This window comes from Mobula birostris, chromosome 1, assembly GCF_030028105.1.
Source record: "Mobula birostris isolate sMobBir1 chromosome 1, sMobBir1.hap1, whole genome shotgun sequence".
NCBI classification, from domain to species: Eukaryota; Metazoa; Chordata; class Chondrichthyes; order Myliobatiformes; family Myliobatidae; genus Mobula; species Mobula birostris.
This window is the reverse complement of record NC_092370.1, coordinates 226,446,714-226,464,927: the sequence shown is the minus strand read 5'-3', so window position 1 is coordinate 226,464,927 and position 18,214 is coordinate 226,446,714. Positions and strand designations below refer to the sequence as shown.

General features: G+C 47.7%; 1 protein-coding gene across 2 annotated transcripts in view; it reads right to left on the bottom strand.

Moving 5' to 3' along the window:
* The window catches only part of ttc7b (tetratricopeptide repeat domain 7B), a 470,264-nt gene extending 465,893 nt beyond the window's left edge, over positions 1-4,371 (bottom strand). For both annotated transcript variants that reach the window (XM_072272880.1, XM_072272891.1), the window contains exon 1: positions 4,177-4,371. In XM_072272880.1, coding sequence (XP_072128981.1) covers positions 4,177-4,297 — 121 coding nt within the window. In that variant the 5' untranslated portion in view covers positions 4,298-4,371. The remainder of the gene's footprint in view (positions 1-4,176) is intronic.
* Positions 4,372-18,214: the final 13,843 nt, after the last annotated feature.

Here is an 18,214-nt window from a genome sequence, read left to right as displayed (position 1 = left end):
ACACTCAACAAAAGTTGGGACAGAGTTAGAATAAGATTGAAAAGTGCACAGAATATTCAAGTAACACCGGTTTGGAAGACTCCACATTAAGCAGGCTAATTGGTAGCAGGTGAGGTATCATGACTGGGTATAAAAGTAGCGTCCATCAAAGGCTCAGTCTTTACAAGCAAAGACGGGTCGTGGCTCACCCCTTTGTGCCAAAATTCCTGAGAGAATTGTTAGTCAGTTCAAAAGGAACATTTCTCAACGCAAGATTGCAGAGAATTTAGGTCTTTCAACATCTACGGTACATAATATTGTGAAAAGACTCAGAGAATTCAGAGACATCTCAGTGCGTAAAGGGCAAGGTCGGAAACCACTGCTGAATGCGCGTGATCTTCGAGCCCTCAGGCAGCACTGCCTAAGAAACCGTCATGCTACTGTGACAATTATAGCCACCTGGGCTCGGGAGTACTTCAGAAACCATTGTCACTCAACACAGTCCGTCGCTGCATCCAGAAATGCAACTTGAAACTGTATTACGCAAGGAGGAAGCCATACATCAACTCTATGCAGAAACGCCGGCGTGTCCTCTGGGCCCGAGCTCATATCAGATGGACCGAAAATCTGTGGAACTGTGTGCTGTGGTCAGATGAGTCCACATTTCAGCTAGATTTCGGAAAAAACGGGCATCGAGTTCTCCGTGCCAAAGATGAAAACGACCATCCAGATTGTTATCAGCAAAAGGTGCAAAAGCCAGCATCTGTGATGGTATGGGGATGCATCAGTGCCCACGGCATGGGTGAGTTGCATGTAGGAGAAGGTACCATTGACTCTGAGGCGTATATTAGGATTTTAGAGAGACATACATTGCCATCAAGGCGATGTCTCTTCCCGGGATGTCCATGCTTATTTCAGCAGGACAGTGCCAGACCACATTCTGCATGGGTTACAACAGCGTGGCTTTGTAGACACAGAGTGCGTGTGCTTGACTGGCCTGCTGCCAGTCCAGATCTATCTCCTATTGAAAATGTATGGCGCATCATGAAGAGGAGAATCAGACAACGGAGACCACGGACTGTTGAGCAGCTGAAGTCTTATATCAAGCAAGAATGGACAAAATTTCCAATTGCAAATCTACTACAATTAGTATCCTCAGTTCCAAAACGATTAAAAAGTGTTATTAAAAGGAAAGGTGATGTAACACCAATGGTAAACATGCCTCTGTCCCAACTTTTGTTGAGTGTGTTGCAGCCATCAAATTCTAAATTTGTGTATGTTTACAAAATACAATTAAGTTGGTCAGTAAAACTATTGAAAATCTTTTCTTTGTACTTTTGTCAGTTAAATAAAGATTCATGTGAATTAACATATCACAGATTTTTGTTTTTATTGCATTTTGGAAAATATCCCAACTTTTCTGGAAATAGGGTTTGTAGATAACAACCAACAATGGACCCAGCACTGATCCCTGTGGCACAATCACAATCACAGAGGCCAACCATCTGCTGCCGCTCGGACTTGCCCTACAAAGCCAAAGTCTTATCCAATTTTCTACCTCATCTTGAGTGCTGAGCGGCTATACCTTCTTGACCTATCTCCCATGTAGGATCTTGTCAAGGGCCTTGCTAAAATCCATGTAAACAACATCCACTGCCTTGCCTTCATCAACTTTCCTGGTAACCCCCTTGAAGATCTCTATAAGATTGATTAGACATAAACTAACACGCGCAAAACCCTGCTGACTATCAGTCCATGTCCATCCAAATTCTCATATATCCAGTCTCTCAGGATACCTTCCAGTAACTTTCCCACTACTGATGTCAGGCTCACCGGCCTATAATTTCTGGGTTTATTTCTTAGACAACAGAACAACATTGGCTTTCCTCCAATCCTCCGGCATCTCATCTGTCATGAAGGATGATTAAAATATCTCTGCTAGGGCCCTTGCAACTTCTGCACTTGCCTCCCACTGTGTCCAAAGGAACACCTGGGGATTTAGCCACCATGATTTGCCTCAAGCCAGCGAACACCTTCTCCTCTGTAATCTGTATAGAGTCTATGAAGTTGATGCCGTTTTGTCTTACTTCTATAGACTCAGTAAATACAGATGGAAAAAATCCATTTAAGGTCTCCCCCCCTCACCTTTGGCTCCACACATTCTGATCTTCCAGAGGGCTGGTTTGGTCCTACGCTATCCTTTTGCTCCAATGGACTACGAACTGACTGACTTGTGCTCAAGTGGCAACACAAGAGTCTGCTGATGCTGGAAGCAGGAGCAACAAACAATTTGCTGGAGAAAGGAGAAAGGCAGCAGGTTCAGCAGCATGTGTAGGGGAAAGGAACTGTCAATGTTTCAGGTTGCACCCTGCTTCCCGCTGAGTTCCTCCAACAAACTGTTTGTAGTCTGTGGCCAAAGGTGTTTCTCGATAGAAACTTTACCATGAGGGACAGGTGATGCTGCAAAGTTCAACCAAACGGAACATTCTGCAGCAATGAGTCATAGCCATCCTTCACCTTACATAAACAGTAAGTGGCATTACATGCTGAGGTTGTCTGCCCCCCCGCAGCCACACACAAAGGTGGCTACATTGTGTTTGTTGCTCCTGGAAGCCCCACCCAACCAAGACATTCCCTTGTCTCCTCTTCCCATCAGCTGAATGTACAAAACCCTTAAAAGACATACCATCAGGGAAGTGGGAGGGGAAAGTGGGAGGGAGGGAAGGGAGGGAGGGGCGGGGGAAGGGGAAGGAGGGGTAGGGAGGGAGGGGAAGGGAGGGAGGAGGGAGGGAAGGGGAAAGGGGGAGGGAGGGAGGGGAAGGGGAAGGGGAGGGAGGGGAAGGGGAAGGGGGAGGGAGGGGAAGGGGAAGGGGAAGGGGAAGGGAGGGAGGGGAAGGGGAAGGGGAAGGGAGGGAGGGGAGGGGGAAGGGGAAGGGAGGGAGGGGGAAGGGGAAGGGAGGGAGGGGGAAGGGGAAGGGGAAGGGAGGGAGGGGAAGGGGAAGGGGAAGGGAGGGAGGGGAAGGGGAAGGGAGGGAGGGGAAGGGGAAGGGAGGGAGGGGAGGGAGGGGAGGGGGAAGAGAGGGAGGGGAGGGGGTAGGGGAAGGGAGGGAGGGGAAGGGGAAGGGAGAGGGAAGGGGAAGGGAGGGAGGGGAGGGGAGGGGGAAGGGAAGGGGAGGAGAAAAGGGAGGGGGGAAGGGGAGGGGAGGGGGGAGGGAGAGGGGAGGGGAGGGGGAGGGGAAGGGGAAGGGGAGGGGGAGGGGGAGGGGAGGGGGAGGGGGAGGGGAGGGGGAGAGGGAGGGGGAGAGGGAGGGGGAGAGGGAGGGGGGAGGGGAGGGGAGGGGGAGGGGGGAGGAGAGGGGGGAGGGGAGGGGAGGGGGAGAGGGGAGGGGGAGGGGGAGAGGGGAGGGGGAGGGGGGGAGGGGAGGGGAGGGGAGGGGGAGGGGGAGGGGAGGGGGAGGGGGAGGGGAGGGGGAGGGGGAGGGGAGGGGGAGGGGAGAGGAGGGGGAGGGGAGAGGGGGAGGGGAGAAGGGGAGGGGAGGGGGAGGGGAGGGGGAGGGGGAGGGGGAGGGGAGGGGAGGGGAGGGGGAGGGGGAGGGGGAGGGGGAGGGGAGGGGGAGGGGAGAGGAGGGAGAGGGGGAGGGGAGAAGGGGAGGGGAGAGGGGGAGGGAGAAGGGGAGGGAGAAGGGGAAGGGGAGGGAGAAGGGGAAGGGGAGGGGGAGGGAGAAGGGGAGGGAGAAGGGGAGGGAGAAGGGGAAGGGGAGGGGGAGAGGGAGGGGGAGGGGGAGGGGGAGGGGGAGGGGAGGGGGAGGGGGAGGGGGAGGGGGAGGGGAGGGGGAGGGGGAGGGGGAGGGGGAGGGGGAGGGGAGGGGGAAGGGAAGGGAGACGGGGGAAGGGAAGGGAGACGGGGGGAGGGGATAAGTTTGGTGGAAATAGAGTGCGCGCGGTTGACGGACAGAGGGGGCGGGGCCGGGGTCCAGCCATCTCTCCGCTGCAGTATAGTTCCGGTCCCTAGTTCGACCCTGGCTAATGCTGGCGCTGCGGACCTGAGGTGAAAGCTCACTGAAAAACTGCGGGTAACACCACCCGGGGACCTGGGCCAAATCCGTCTGCTGCCCGTCAGTGTATGCTGCTGTTCCCGACCGGACGGGCCCTCCCCAACTGACAGTTGAATGAGCGTCTAGGCCGCAGTATCCTTACCGTTGCCGATGAGTTTTGCTGACAGTTGCTTGATGAGCTCTGGGATCTTCTCCCACAGGCACTCGTTGCGGCAGCGCTCAATCTCGATCTCCAGCCGCGTTCCGGACTTCTTAGCGGCCATTTCAGTGGCAGGGGCCGGTGTGCGCCGGAGCGGGGCCGGGAGGACCGGGACTGTAGCGCCCGCCCCTGCCCTGGCGACGGTTGCCGGGACTGCAGCGCCGCTCGCTCCTGACACGGCGGCGTTTCCAGGAACTGCAGCGCTTGCTCCCCCTCTGGCGGTGGCCCCCGGGACTGCAGTTCCCGCTCTTGACACGGCGGCGTTTCCAGGGACTGCAGCGCCGCTCGCTCCTCCCTCTCAGCCGAAGTCCCAGGCATACAGCGGCGTCTTCGCTCACCTTAGAGGCAACTCCAAGCATTGTAGCGCCTATTGCCCCGCCATGTGGCGACCGTCGGTACTGCAGGCGCGCCGACTTCCGTGAGGACTTAACACCGTAGCGTTCAGCTGTATTAACGCGGACCAATTGTTAAATGTTATTTCCTGTACACAGTGCAAGGAGAACAAAATAATTGTTACTCCAGATCCGATGCAGCACAAAAACACGAAAGATAAAGAATAATAATAGTTATTTAATAAAATAAACATTATATTTAATAAATAGAAATGCAAAAGATAGCTTCTATACATAGATTGACATAAAAGTAGCACTACGCTCTACGTACGGTGACAGAAAGGAAATAATAAAGTAGTGGTGGAGTTAGTGGGTGGAGGTGTTGAGTCGCCTTACTGCTGGGAAAGTAAATGTTCTTGAGTCTGGCAGTCATGGGGTAGCCTCCTGCCTGTGGGACAAACGGTCCATGAGAAGGGTGTGTGGGATCCTTCATGATGTTACTGGCACTTTCCTTGATGATGGGGCAGCTGGTGCTGGTGATGTTTTGAGCAGTTTTGAATACCCAGTATAGAGCTTTCCTACCCTCAGCTGTGCAGTTTATGTACCAAACAGTGAGACAGCTTGTTAGGACGCTGTCTATTGTGCATCTGTAGAATGACATGAGTACGGATGTGCAAAGCTCTCTTCATCCCCCCATCTCAGAAAGTGGGGGGGGGGTGGACTTTATTGACAGTGTAGGTGACCATGAGGGTTTGTGTGAGATGTGCCCTCCCAGGAGTTTGAAACTGCTCACGGTTTCCATCTCTTTGCTGCCGATGTAAAGGGGGTGTGAGAAATGCAAGTTCAACTGAAGTCAATAACCTTCTCCTTTGTCTTGTTGACAAGAGGTTATTGGTCAGGCACCCGGCCTTGAATTCTCCCTCTTCTTCTCTGCAGGCCATCTCATCACTGTTGTGTCATCAGCGAAGCTGAAGGTGTGATTACTCAGGTACAGCAATGGGCTCAGCACACAGCCCTGGGGGTGCCTGTAATGAGGATGATGGCGAGGGAGGGGCAGATGTACATCCTGACTATGAGGTCTGTTCATTAGGAAATCCAACACCCAGTTGTGCTTGGTGTATTTAGACCGAGGCGCAGGAGTTCGTTCACCAAGGTCTGTGGGACAACAGTGTTGAATGCCGAACCGAAATCCAGAAACAGCGTTCTGACACTAGTGTCCTTGTTTTCTAGGTGTGTCAGGGCCAATGCATGATAGATGCTATGGCATCTGTTGTACAGTGGGTCTGTCAGTAAGCATATTGGTGAGTGTCCCATGTGGGAGGGTTGGAGTGCCATTACCAGCCATTCAAAGCACTTACTTTATACTTTATGGTCGCCAAACAATTGGTACTAGGACGTACGATCATCACAGCGATATTTCATTCTGCGCTTCACACTCCCTGGATTACAAATATTAAATATTAAAAATAGTTAAAATTAGTAAATATTAAAAATTTAAATCATAAATCATAAATAGAAAATAGAAAAATGGGGAGTAAGGTAGTGCAAAAAAACCGAGAGGCAGGTCCAGATATTTGGAGGGTACGGCCCAGATCCGGGTCAGGATCCGTTCAGCAGTCCTATCACAGTTGGAAAGAAGCTGTTCCCAAATCTGGCCGTACGAGTCTTCAAACTCCTGAGCCTTCTCCCAGAGGGAAGAGGGACGAAAAGTGTGTTGGCTGGGTGAGTCGTGTCCTTGATTATCCTGGCAGCACTGCTCCGACAGCGTGCGGTGTAAAGTGAGTCCACGGACGGAAGATTGGTTTGTGTGATGTGCTGCGCCGTGTTCACGATCTTCTGCAGCTTCTTTCAGTCTTGGACGGGACAACTTCCATACCAGGTTGTGATGCACCCTAGAAAAATGCTTTCTACGGTGCAGCTATAAAAATTAGTGAGGGTTTCAGGGGACAGGCCAAATTTCTTTAGTTTTCTCGGGAAGTAAAGGCGCTGGTGGGCCTTCTTGGCAGTGAACTCAGCTTGCTTGGCCAGGGATGTTGTCTGGCCCAGCCACCTTATGGGAGTTGACCGTCCGCGGAGTCCTTCTCACGTCTGCTTGTTACAGACAGTGGCTGCTCACCTGCGGGGTGGGGGGGGGGGTAGCTTTTGTGGCCGGCGTTGTGTTGCATGTCTCCAAGTGTGCATAAAAGTTCTTTAGAGCATCAGGGAGGGGAGAATCGCTGGTGTGGTCGATGCAGTTTTCCCTTGCGTAGTCAGTAATGCCTGTGGTCTCCAGCCAGATACACAGGGAATCATTATCAGACAGAATCTTTTCTGCATAGGTGGTCTTTGCTCTCTTGATGTCTAAGGTAAAGTTCCTGCTGGCTACTCTGAGAGCTGTTCTGTCACCGGACTTGAAGGCAGTGTTACAAGGTTGTCATAGGGAGCCTACTCACTGTACAACAGATGCCATAGCTTCTGTTTGGGCTGTGAGATTAACCGTGAGGTACCAATGTTGTCTATGCACTTGGCATTCAGACCTTGAAAGAGATCAGAGTTAATCAGAGTCTTGCTTGTCAAGTAAGAACTTGGAGCTCAGGTTTTATAGGGTTTTGCTCAGACCACATTTGGAGTATTATGAGCTGTTTTGGGCCCCTTATCTAAGAAAGAATTTAAGGCAAAGGTTAATAGATTCTTGATTGGTCAGGCCATGAGGGATATGGAGAAAAGGCAGGAGATTGGGGCTGAGAGGAAAATTGGATCAGCCATGATAAAATGGGGGAGCATACTCGACGGGCCAAATGGCCTAATTCTGCCTCTATCTTATGGACTGATATTGAAGAGGGTCCCGGGGAAGTTCACAGGAATGAAAGGATTAACATGAGGAGTGTTTGATGGTTCTGAGTCTGTACCCACTGGAGTTTAGAACAAAGAGAGGGAATCTCATTGAAACCTAGTGAATATTGAAAGACCTAGACAGAGTGGATGTGGAGAGTTTGTTTCCTATAGTGGGGGGAGTCTAGAATAAGAAGGCACAGCCTCAGAATAGAAAGATATCCCTCCAGAGCAAAAATGAAGGAGGAAGTTCTTTAGCCAGAGGGTGGTGAATCTGTGGACCTCATTGCCACATACAGCTGTGGAGGCCAAGTCATTGGGTATATTTAAAGGTGAAGTTGATAGGTTTTTGATTCGTAAGGATATCAAAGGTTACAGGGAGAAGGCAGGAGAATGGGGTTGAGTGGAAAAATAAATCAGCCATGATTGAATGGTGAGGTAGACTTAATGAGACAAATGGCTCCTATGTCTTGTTGTTACAGAAGGAGATAGAAGTGGGCAGTTATGGAGTTGGGGAACAGTCAGGTCTGATGGTATGGGACACATCCTGCTCTATGAGGAGGTGTCTGAGAACTGCACCAGTCCAAATGAAGTATCTCAGACCAAAACATTAACTGTCAAACAGGCAGGTGGTCACACCGGGGCCATGGGAGACAGACAAGTGGGTCACAGTCAGGAGGGGGAAGGGGAAAAGTCAGGTACTAGAGAGTACCCCTGTGGTTGTATCCCTTGACAATAAGTACTCCTGTTTGAGTACTGTTGGGGGGTGGGGAGACAGCCTACTTGGGAGAAGCGACAGTGGCCGTGCCTCCGGCACAGAGTCTGTCCCTGAGGCTCAGAAGGGTAGGGAAAGGAAGAGAATGGCAGTAGTGATAGGAGACCCATAGTTAGGGGGTCAGACAGGCGATTCTGTGGACGCAGGAAAGAAACCCAGATGGTAGTTTGCCTCCCAGGTGCCAGGGTCTGGGGTGTTTCTGATCACGTCCATGATATTCTGCAATGGGAGGGAGAACAGCCAGAGGTTGTGGTACATATTGGTACCAATGACACAGGTAGGAAAAGGGAAGAGGTCCTGAAAACAGACTACAGAGAGTTAGGAAGGAAGTTGAGGAGCAGGACTGCAAAGGTAGTAATCTCAGGATTACTGCCTGTGCCACGCGATAGTGAGTATTCCACCGAGATGCAACACTGAGCGTCATAGGAAGGATTCCTGCCGGTGGCCATCAAACTTTACAACTCCTCTCTTAGAGGCTCAGACACCCTGAGCCGATAGGCTGGTCCTGGACTTTTCATAATTTACTGGCATAATTTACATATTACTATTTAACTATTTATGGTTTTATTACTATTTATTATTTATGGTGCAACTGTAACGAAAACCAATTTCCCCCGGGATCAATAAAGTATGACTATGACTGACACTAGGAGTAGAATGAGGTGGAGAATAAATGCATGGCTGAGGGATTGGAGCAGGGGGCAGGGATTCAGATTTCTGGATCATTGGGACCTCTTTGGGGGCCTCTTTGGGGGTTGGCTCACAAACAGAGAAAGCTTGGCGACAGTGCGAGAGGGAGGATAGGCAGGTGATAGAGAAGGGACGCGCTCAGATCGATGGTTTGAGATGTGTCTATTTTAACGCAAGGAGTATTGTGACCAAAGCGGATGTGCTTAGAGCATGGATCAGTACTTGGAGCTATGATGTGGTGGCCATTACAGACACTTGGATGGCTCAGGGACAGGAATGGTTACTTCAAGTGCCAGGTTTTAGATGTTTCAGAAAGGACAGGGAGGGAGGCAAAAGTGGTGGGGGCATGGCACTGTTGTTCAGAGATAGTGTCACGGCTGTAGAAAAGGTGGACATCATGGAGGGATTGTCTATGGAGTCTCTGGGTGGAGGTTGGGAACAGGAAGGGGTCAATAACTCTACTGGGTGTTTTTTATAGGCCGCCCAATAGTAACAGGGATATCGAGGAGCAGATAGGGAAACAGATCCTGGAAAGGTGTAATAATAACAGAGTTGTCGTGGTGGGAGGTTTTAATTTCCCAAATATCGATTGGCATCTCCCTAGAGCGAGGAGTTTAGATGGGGTGGAGATGATTAGGTGTGTTCAGGAAGATTTCTTGACATAATACATAGATCAGCCTACAAGAGGAGAGACAGTACTTGATCTGGTATTGGGAAATGAACCTGGTCAGGTGTCAGATCTCTCAGTGGGAGAGCATTTTGGAAATAGTGATCATTATTCTATCTCCTTTACCATAGCATTGGAGAGAGATAGGAACAGACAAGTTAGTAAAGCATTTAATTATGAGGCTATCAGGCAGGAAATTGGAAGCTTAAATTGGGAGCAGATTTCTCGGAAAAGTATGGAAGAAATTTGGCAAATGTTCAGGGGATATTTGTGTGGAGTTCTGCATAGGTACGTTCCAATGAGACAGGGAAGTTATGGTAGGGTACAGGAACCGTGGTGTACAAAGGCTGTAGTAAATCTAGTCAAGAAGAAAAGAAAGGCTTACAAAAGGTTCAGAGATCTAGGTAATGTTAGAGATCTAGAAGATTATAAGGCTAACAGGAAGAAGCTTAATAAGGATATTAGGAGAGCCAGAAGGGGCCATGAGAAGGCCTTGGCGGGCAGGATTAAGGAAAACCCCAAGGCATTCTGCAAGTATGTGAAGAGCAAGAGGATGAGATGTGAAAGAATAGGACCTATCAAGTGAGAAGGTATATATGGAACCAGAGGAAATAGCAGAGGTACTGAATGTATACTTTACTTCAGTATTCACTATGGAAAAGAATCTTGGTGATTGTAGTGATGACTTGTAGTGGACTGAAAAGCTTGAGCATGTAGATATTAAGAAAGAGGATGTGCTGGAGCTTTTGGAAAGCATCAAGTTGGGCAAGTTGCCTGGACCGGATGAGATATACCCCAGGCTACTGTGGGAGGAGATTGCTGAGCCACTGGCAATGATCTTTGCATCATCAATGGGGACAGGAGAGATTCCAGAGGATTGGAGGGTTGTGGATGTTGTTCCTTTATTTAAGAAAGGGAGTAGAGATAGCCCAGGAAATTATAGACCAGTGTCTTACTTCAGTGGTTGGTAAGTTGATGGAGAAGATCCTGAGAGGCAGGATTTATGAACATTTGGAGAGGTATAATATGATTAGGAATAGTCAGCATGGCTTTGTCAAGGGCAGGTCATGCCTTACGAGCCTGATTGAATTTTTTGAGGATGTGACTAAACACATTGATGAAGGAAGAGCAGTAGATGTAGTGTATATGGATTCCAGCAAGGCATTTGATAAGGTACCCAATGCTAGGCTTATTGAGAAAGTAAGGAGGCATGGGATCCAAGGGGACATTGCTTTGTGGATCCAGAACTGGCTTGCCCACAGAAGGCAAAGAGTGGTTGTAGACGGGTCATATTCTGCTTGGTCGGTGACTAGTGGTGTGCCTCAGGGATCTGTTCTGGGACCCTTGCTCTTCGTGATTTTTATAAATGACTTGGATGAGGAAGTGGAGGGATGAGTTAGTAAGTTTACTGATGACACGAAGGTTGAAGGTGTTGTGGATAGTGTGGAGGGCTGTCAGAGGTTACAGCGGGACATCAATAGGATGTGAAACTGGGCTGAGAAGTGGCAGATGGAGTTCAACCCAGATAAGTGTGAGGTGGTTCATTTTGGCAGGTCGAATATGATGGCAGAATATAGTATTAATGGTAAGACTTATGGCAGTGTGGAGGATCAGAGGGATCTTGAGGTCCAAGCCCATTGGCGCTCAAAGCATCTGCGCAGATTGACTCTGTGGTTAAGAAGGCATACGGTGCATTGGCCTTCATCAATCGTGGGATTGAGTTCAAGAGCCGAGAGGTAATGTTACAGCTCTATAGGACCCTGGTCAGACCCCACTTGGAGTACTGTGCTCAGTTCTGGTCGCCTCACTACAGGAAGGATGTGGAAACCGTAGAAAGGGTGCAGAGGAGATTTACAAGGATGTTGCCTGGATTGGGGAGCATGCCTTATGAAAATAGGTTGAGTGAACTCGGCCTTTTCTCCTTGGAGCGACGGAGGATGAGAGGTGACCTGATAGAGGTGTATAAGATGATGAGAGGCATTGATCATGTGGATAGTCAGAGGCTTTTTCCCAGGGCTGAAATGGTTGCCACAAGAGGATACAGGTTTAAGGTACTGGGGTGTAGGTACAGAGGAGATGTCGGGGTAAGTTTTTTATGCAGAGAGTGGTGAGTGCATGGAATGGGCTGCCGGCAATGGTGGTGGAGGCGGAAATGATGGGGTCTTTTACAAGACTTTTGGATAGGTACATGGAGGTTAGAAAAATAGAGGGCTATGGATAAGCCTAGTAATTTCTAAGGTAGGGACATGTTCAGCACAACTTTGTGGGCTGAAGGGCCAGTATTGTGTTGTAGGTTTTCTATGTTTCCATGTTTCTAAATAAGTGCAAAAATGCTGCCTGACCTGCTGAGTTCCTCCCGTGTCTTGCATGTAACATCATTACTTTGAGCTTCCAATCTACGTCACTGTGAAGTTCCAGCTTTCTATTTTGTAGATTTAATTTATTCCAGTACAGTATGTGTCTAAGGTCAAAATCAGGTTTATTATCACTGACTTACTCTGATGTGAAATTTAAGGCAACAGTACAGCACAAAAACATAAAACTACTCTAAATTACAAAATAAATTGTGCAAAATAAAAGTCATGGGTTTGTCAACTGTTCAGAAATGTGATGGCAGGGGGACAGAAGCTATTTCGGAATCATTGAATGGGGCTCCGGCTTCCATTCCTCTTCCCTGATGCTGGTCCTGAGAAAGTAGCATATCCCAGACGATGAAACCCCTGAATGAAGATGAATGCCTCACCCATTGGAGATGTCTTCAGCGGTGGAGAGAGTTGTCCCCATGATGGAGATGGCTAAGACTACAATTCTGTGCAGCCTCTGTGATCCTGTGCACCAAAAGCTGTGAGGCAATCAGTCAGAATGCTCTCCACGCTTACATCTGCAGAAATTTGAAATTTATTAAACTCTTCGGAGATACTGCAGTTGATCCCTTTTCTGAAAGATAATTCACTTTGGAAGGCTGAATCTGAAGAAAGAATAGAAGGTTAATAGCAGGATTCTTAACAGTGTGGAAGAACAGAGGGATTTTGGGATCCATAGATACCTCAAAGTTGCCACACCAGTTGATGGGGTTATTAAGAGGGTGCATGGTGTGTTGGCCCTCATTAGTCAGAAGATTAAGTTCAAGAGTTGTGAGGTAATGTTGCAACTCTTTTCATCTTTGGTTGGACCTCACTTGTAATATTGTGTTCAGCTCTGATTGCCTCACTGTAGGAAGGATGTTGAAGCTTTAGAGAGAGTGCAGAGGAAATTTACCAAGATGCCGCCTGGAGTAGAGAGAATGCCTTATAAAGGTAGGCTTAGCGAGCTAAGGCTTTTTTCTTTGGAGAGGAGAAGGATGAGAAGCGATTTTATAGATGTGTACAGATGGTAAGAGACATATATAGAGCGGACACCCAGGGTAGTAATACGAGGGGGCATAATTTTAAGGTGATTGAAGGAAAGTACAGGAGGACATCAGATGTAACTTTTTTTTTTGCACGGAGTGGTGGGTGCACAGAGGTAGTGGTTAAGACAGGTACATCAGGGACATTTAAGAGACACGTAGGCACATGGATGAAAGAAAAATAGATGGTTATGTGGAAGGGAAGGGTTAGATTGATTTTAGACTAGGGTAAAAGGTTGACAAAACATTGTTCTATCTAAAACTGGTTGAGTAAATAGTTCCATGCACTGCATTCAACTCGGGATCTTCAAGTAAGAGAGAATTTTAAAGATTTGGGGGTGACAGAGGCTTATCTTCTCCAGATAAATGTTGCTGTCTTAAAAAAGGACCTTGTCATAAGGTTTACTTCACAGTGCTGGAGAAAGATAAATGAGAGTTGCTGCCGCCATCGGCACAGTTAGTTAGATGGTAGTTAAAACAATCACCTGGGAATTACTGTAGCAGCAGACTGAGTCTGGCTTTACAACCTTAACTTGTAGAAAGACAGGAGGCCTTCACTAACACACCTTTGGCAATTCACAACAGATAGCATGAAATGGGAGAGTGGGGGATGGAGCGTCTGTTTGTACCTGAAAAATCCATCATCAAGGTTCCCCACCGTCCAAGCCACACTCTCTTCTCGCCGCTACAGTCGGGCAGAAGGTACAGGAGCATTAGGTTCCACAGCACCTGATTCAGGAACAGTTATTACCCTACAAACATCAGACTTCTGAACCAGTGTGGATGACTTTACTCACCTTAACTATGAACTGATTCCACAACCTATAGACGATTAAGGACTCTTCAATATTATTTATTTACTTTTTAAAAATTTGCATAGGTTCTCTTCTTTTGCACATTGGTTGTTTGTCAGTCTTTGTGTGCAGTTTTCCATGGATTCTATTGCATTTTGTTCTACTGTAAATGCCTGCAAGAAAATGAGTCTTAGGGTAGTATACGTACTGTGATAAGAAATTTACTTTAAACTTTGCAATTGAGAGGAAGGAGCCATTGCTGCAAGGTGGTACAAGTCTAGATAGTTAATTTTCAACCTCTTGGAAATAATGGGCCAACCATCCGTATTCTTTGCTCTGTATTTTCTGATCGATACTTAAATCGAATAAGAGAAATGGGGGAGAGGTCTAGATTACACTGAGCAGGCTCTGCTTTTGTTCTCTAGGGAAGTTAATGTAATGTGCGTTGAGACCATTAGACACAGGAGCAGAATTAAACGCATGGAGTTTGCTCTGCCATTCCATCATGGCTGAGTTATCACCCCTCTCCATTCTCCTGCTTTCTTCCCATAACCTTTGATGTCCCTACTGATCAAGAACCTATCAACCTCTGCTTTAAATATGCCCAATGACATGGCCTCATGTGGCAAAGAATTCCACAGATTTACCACCCTCTGGCTTAAGAAATTCCTCTTCGGGTTTGTTTTAAAGGGATGCCCCTCTATTCCAAGGCTGTGCCCTCTGGTCCAAGATTCCCCCACTATGGGAAACATCTTCTCCACGTCTAGTCCCTTCATTATTCGATAGGTTTCAATGGAGTCCTTCCTGCTACCGATTCTATTAATTTCCAGCAAGTACAGGCTCACCCAAAGCCAACAAATGCTCTGCATATATTAACCCTTTCATTCCTGGGATTATTCTTGTGAACCTCCTCTGGACCCTTGCCAATGCCAGAACACCACAAAGAGCCCAGAATAAACCAAGTACAATCTGCCCAATGCCTGATGAGCAAGGTCATTGAACAGCACAGGAGCTGGCCCTTCGGCCCATCATGATGCCGATTTAAACTGCTCTTTCAATAACAAAGCAATACTAGAGATTATCTACATCTCCGGAGATGCAATATTTGTTTTTCATCTTTGGGTGGAAAACACATTGCAATTGAACAATGGTGATGGCTTGAATATTTATTAGGTCGCTAACTGGGCTAGTGGGAACGTTACAGAATTTATTACAGCATATGCTCTTGCAGCACTGAATGTAGTCACTGGCATTTCATAGCATCATAGGCTGCTACCAAAAGGAGATGATTTGACCCATCAAGTCATCCTAGCCCTTTCAAAGAGCAATCTGGGTAGTGGAAGGCTACCATTAACTCCTTATTCAAATCCTAACCACCCATTAAAAAAAATTATCCCTCCTCGCTGACTTCTTTCCCTGTTAACAGGGGTGTTATGTGTTATGGGATGATGGGGGCATCTTCCCAAGCCATAATGATCCCACTATGCTGATATGGTTGGTTGTCCAGGACAGTGTTAGTAGTGGGAGGTGTTCTGGACAGGATGAAGAGGAGATTCACCAGGATTTTGGCTGGGATGGAGTGACTGAGAGACTGGAAATTCTGGGTTTGTTTTCCTTGGAGCAGAGGAGTCTGAAGGTGGATGTGAAACAAGCACACAGGGTAGACAATAGTAAGATCATACCAATGATAGGTTAATTGGCCACATGGGTGTAATTGGGCTTCCCGGGCTCGTTGTGCTGGAAGGGCTTGCTACTATGCTTTATTGCAAAAGAAGCGCCTGTGATTCTGGGACAACGGTAATGAGTAAGAGGTTTATAGAGTTAGAGCACTACAGCGCATCTACATTAAATGAGGGTTTTTCTTGACACCATCAAGTGCACTGTCCTGTACTTACTTGGGCTTTCCCTGTTGTCTTTCTTGAATAGTCGTACTGCATTTTGTTGTCCTCAAACTACCTAGCACTGCAGCTGCGAATATTTAAAAAAAAACAATTTCCTGTCTAGTCTGGGATGCTTCTCATCAGGCACTGGGGGTTTATTCACCTCTACGCCCACTAAAACATACACCCTCCATTTTTAATGTTAATCAGAATATCCAATCCTTCTCCCTGAAACCTCCAACCACAATGCCTTCTCCCTATTGAATACGAGATAACTACAGCATACGTACTGTCTGTACTTTCTATCCTGAGTTAATGTAGTGATTGTAAACAGGTTCAACATGTCTCCTTTGATCCTCACCAATTTTTATCGATCACCATAGAAAGCACCTATCTAGCTTGATGTGGCAACTGCTGTGCCCGTGACCCTAAGAAACTGTAGAGAGTTTTGACACGGCTCAGGATATCAGCCTTCCCTCCACAGACTCTGTCTACATTTCTCACTGCCTCAGTAAAGCAAACAGTATTATCCAAGACTCCATCCACCCCAAATGATTTCTCTTCTCCCCCTTCCATCGGGCAGAAGATACAAAAGCCTGAAAGCACGAACCACCAGGCTCAAGGACAGCTTCTATCACGCTGTTTTTAAACCAAAATGAACTTTATTCATTACAAAATCTTTACAAGAATAAACCGTTCAATCTTTACATTCATAGCCAGTGCTTTCCATACTGTTCTACTACATTCACACACACCAATGGCACCGCTGGCCTCATGCGCTACAAAAATAATTGCGGGACCTCCTCCCTCAACCCGGCGCCTCCCTCTCCGGTAGAGGAAGACCCCTACACTGTGGTCTTACTCCCACCGAGCCCCTGCGGGGGCTGCACCAAGCTTCCGAGCATCCCTCGGCACGAACTCCTGCAGCCTGGGATGTGCCAGTCGGCAGCGTTCATCCACGGACGTCGCGATGTGCTGGCAGACCAACATGTTTCGGGCAGACCAAAGAGCGTCTTTCACCGAGCTGATGATCTGCCGACAGCACGGAATGCTTGTCCCTGGTAAAGCCGTAGATCAGATTCTGGTCAGCATGAACCGTGACGTCTTTCTCCGCACACTTCTCACAAACCCGCAGTCTGCAAAGAGATGAGCGACTGTCTCTTCCCCTCGACAGTCATCCTGCGGGCAGCGAGCTGTGGAGTGAAGCTCCTGGCATGCGGGAAGGATCTGACTGGGAGGGCCCCTCTCACCGCCAGCCAGGCAAGGTCTTGGTGCCTGTTAGTGAGGCCTGGCGATGAGGCATTCTGCCAGATGGTCTGGACAGTCTGCTCAGGAAACCACCCCAATGTGTCCATCGAGTCCTTCTGCTGCAGTGTCTGCAGGATGGTCCGTGCTGACCAATGCCAGATGTGGTCAAAGCAGTTGGTGCGGAAGAACTTTCCACGTAGGACAGGTAGTGCAGATGCACGTTGCGCGGCAACACTGGCGGCAGATAGAACATAGTGCTAATTGGTGTCAACGTATTCTCAAGCGGACCTCTTGTACCGTAAAGATGAACTCTTGATCTCACAATCTACCTTGTCATGGATCTTGTACTTGTCTGTCTGCACTGTACTTTCTATGTAATTTAACTACATTATTGTTTTTCCCTTTGACTACCTCGATGCATTGATGTCGTGAATCGACGTGTGGATGGCACGCAAGTTTTTCCACTGTAATTCGGCACACATGACGATAATACACCAGGCTCTTCCTGATTTGTTTGGCTCGGTGTCACGCTGCGCTGCTCCCACCAGGGGGAGCAGCTGCACCAGTTTTCAGCCACACTAACGGTAGATAAAAGAATACTGCAAATAAAAAAAACTAACACACTTCTTTCATTCTATTGGTGAGTTTATTTCATTTCAAAAACAGACAGTAGCAAGTACATTTATTCACACACGTCTCTGAAAGTGTGAGCCCTTGTTTACAATTGTAATCCTTAGTTTAAAACTGAATGAAACTGAAGCCAGCGTATTCGTACAGGCCAAACATTACACCAGTTCGTAAAAGTATTAGTTTACAGAGCACAGTTCTCTCTACCATCTGACGCGAGTTTTCAAGTTGATACAACTTATCAGTATATTCCCTAAAAACACAGGGATAGTTGCTTCCGTTATGACACCAAGTTTATAAACTCTCCCTCTCGCAATATTAAAATAATCCTGATTTGATCATCTCTACAATAAATAAACCATATTATAAAAACCATGTCACTCTTGTAAATACGCCCCTAACTACCACCACCACCACCACTATATTACATATAACAAGCTAATATTTCTCTCCAGGCCTGAGTGATATATATGTACAGCGACGGATGAAAAATTCAGTACTTTGGCATTCCACTTTGATTTAAAAATCTTCGCTACCGACTCGTTGTTGTCAAGGTTCTACACAGAAAAGCTTCAACACTTTCAATTCCTAGCCCAGCTAGAAGATAGAGACTATTTTTGAACAGACGGTTGAATAGATAACATACAGGTACAGTCTTGTGTTGCATAAAGGAGGATTTCCACAGTGTGTGACTCACGTTGTCTCAGGAGAAATAACCTGCACAACACACAAGCATTGTTGTGTGGTTTGTTTTGCCTGTTACAACTTG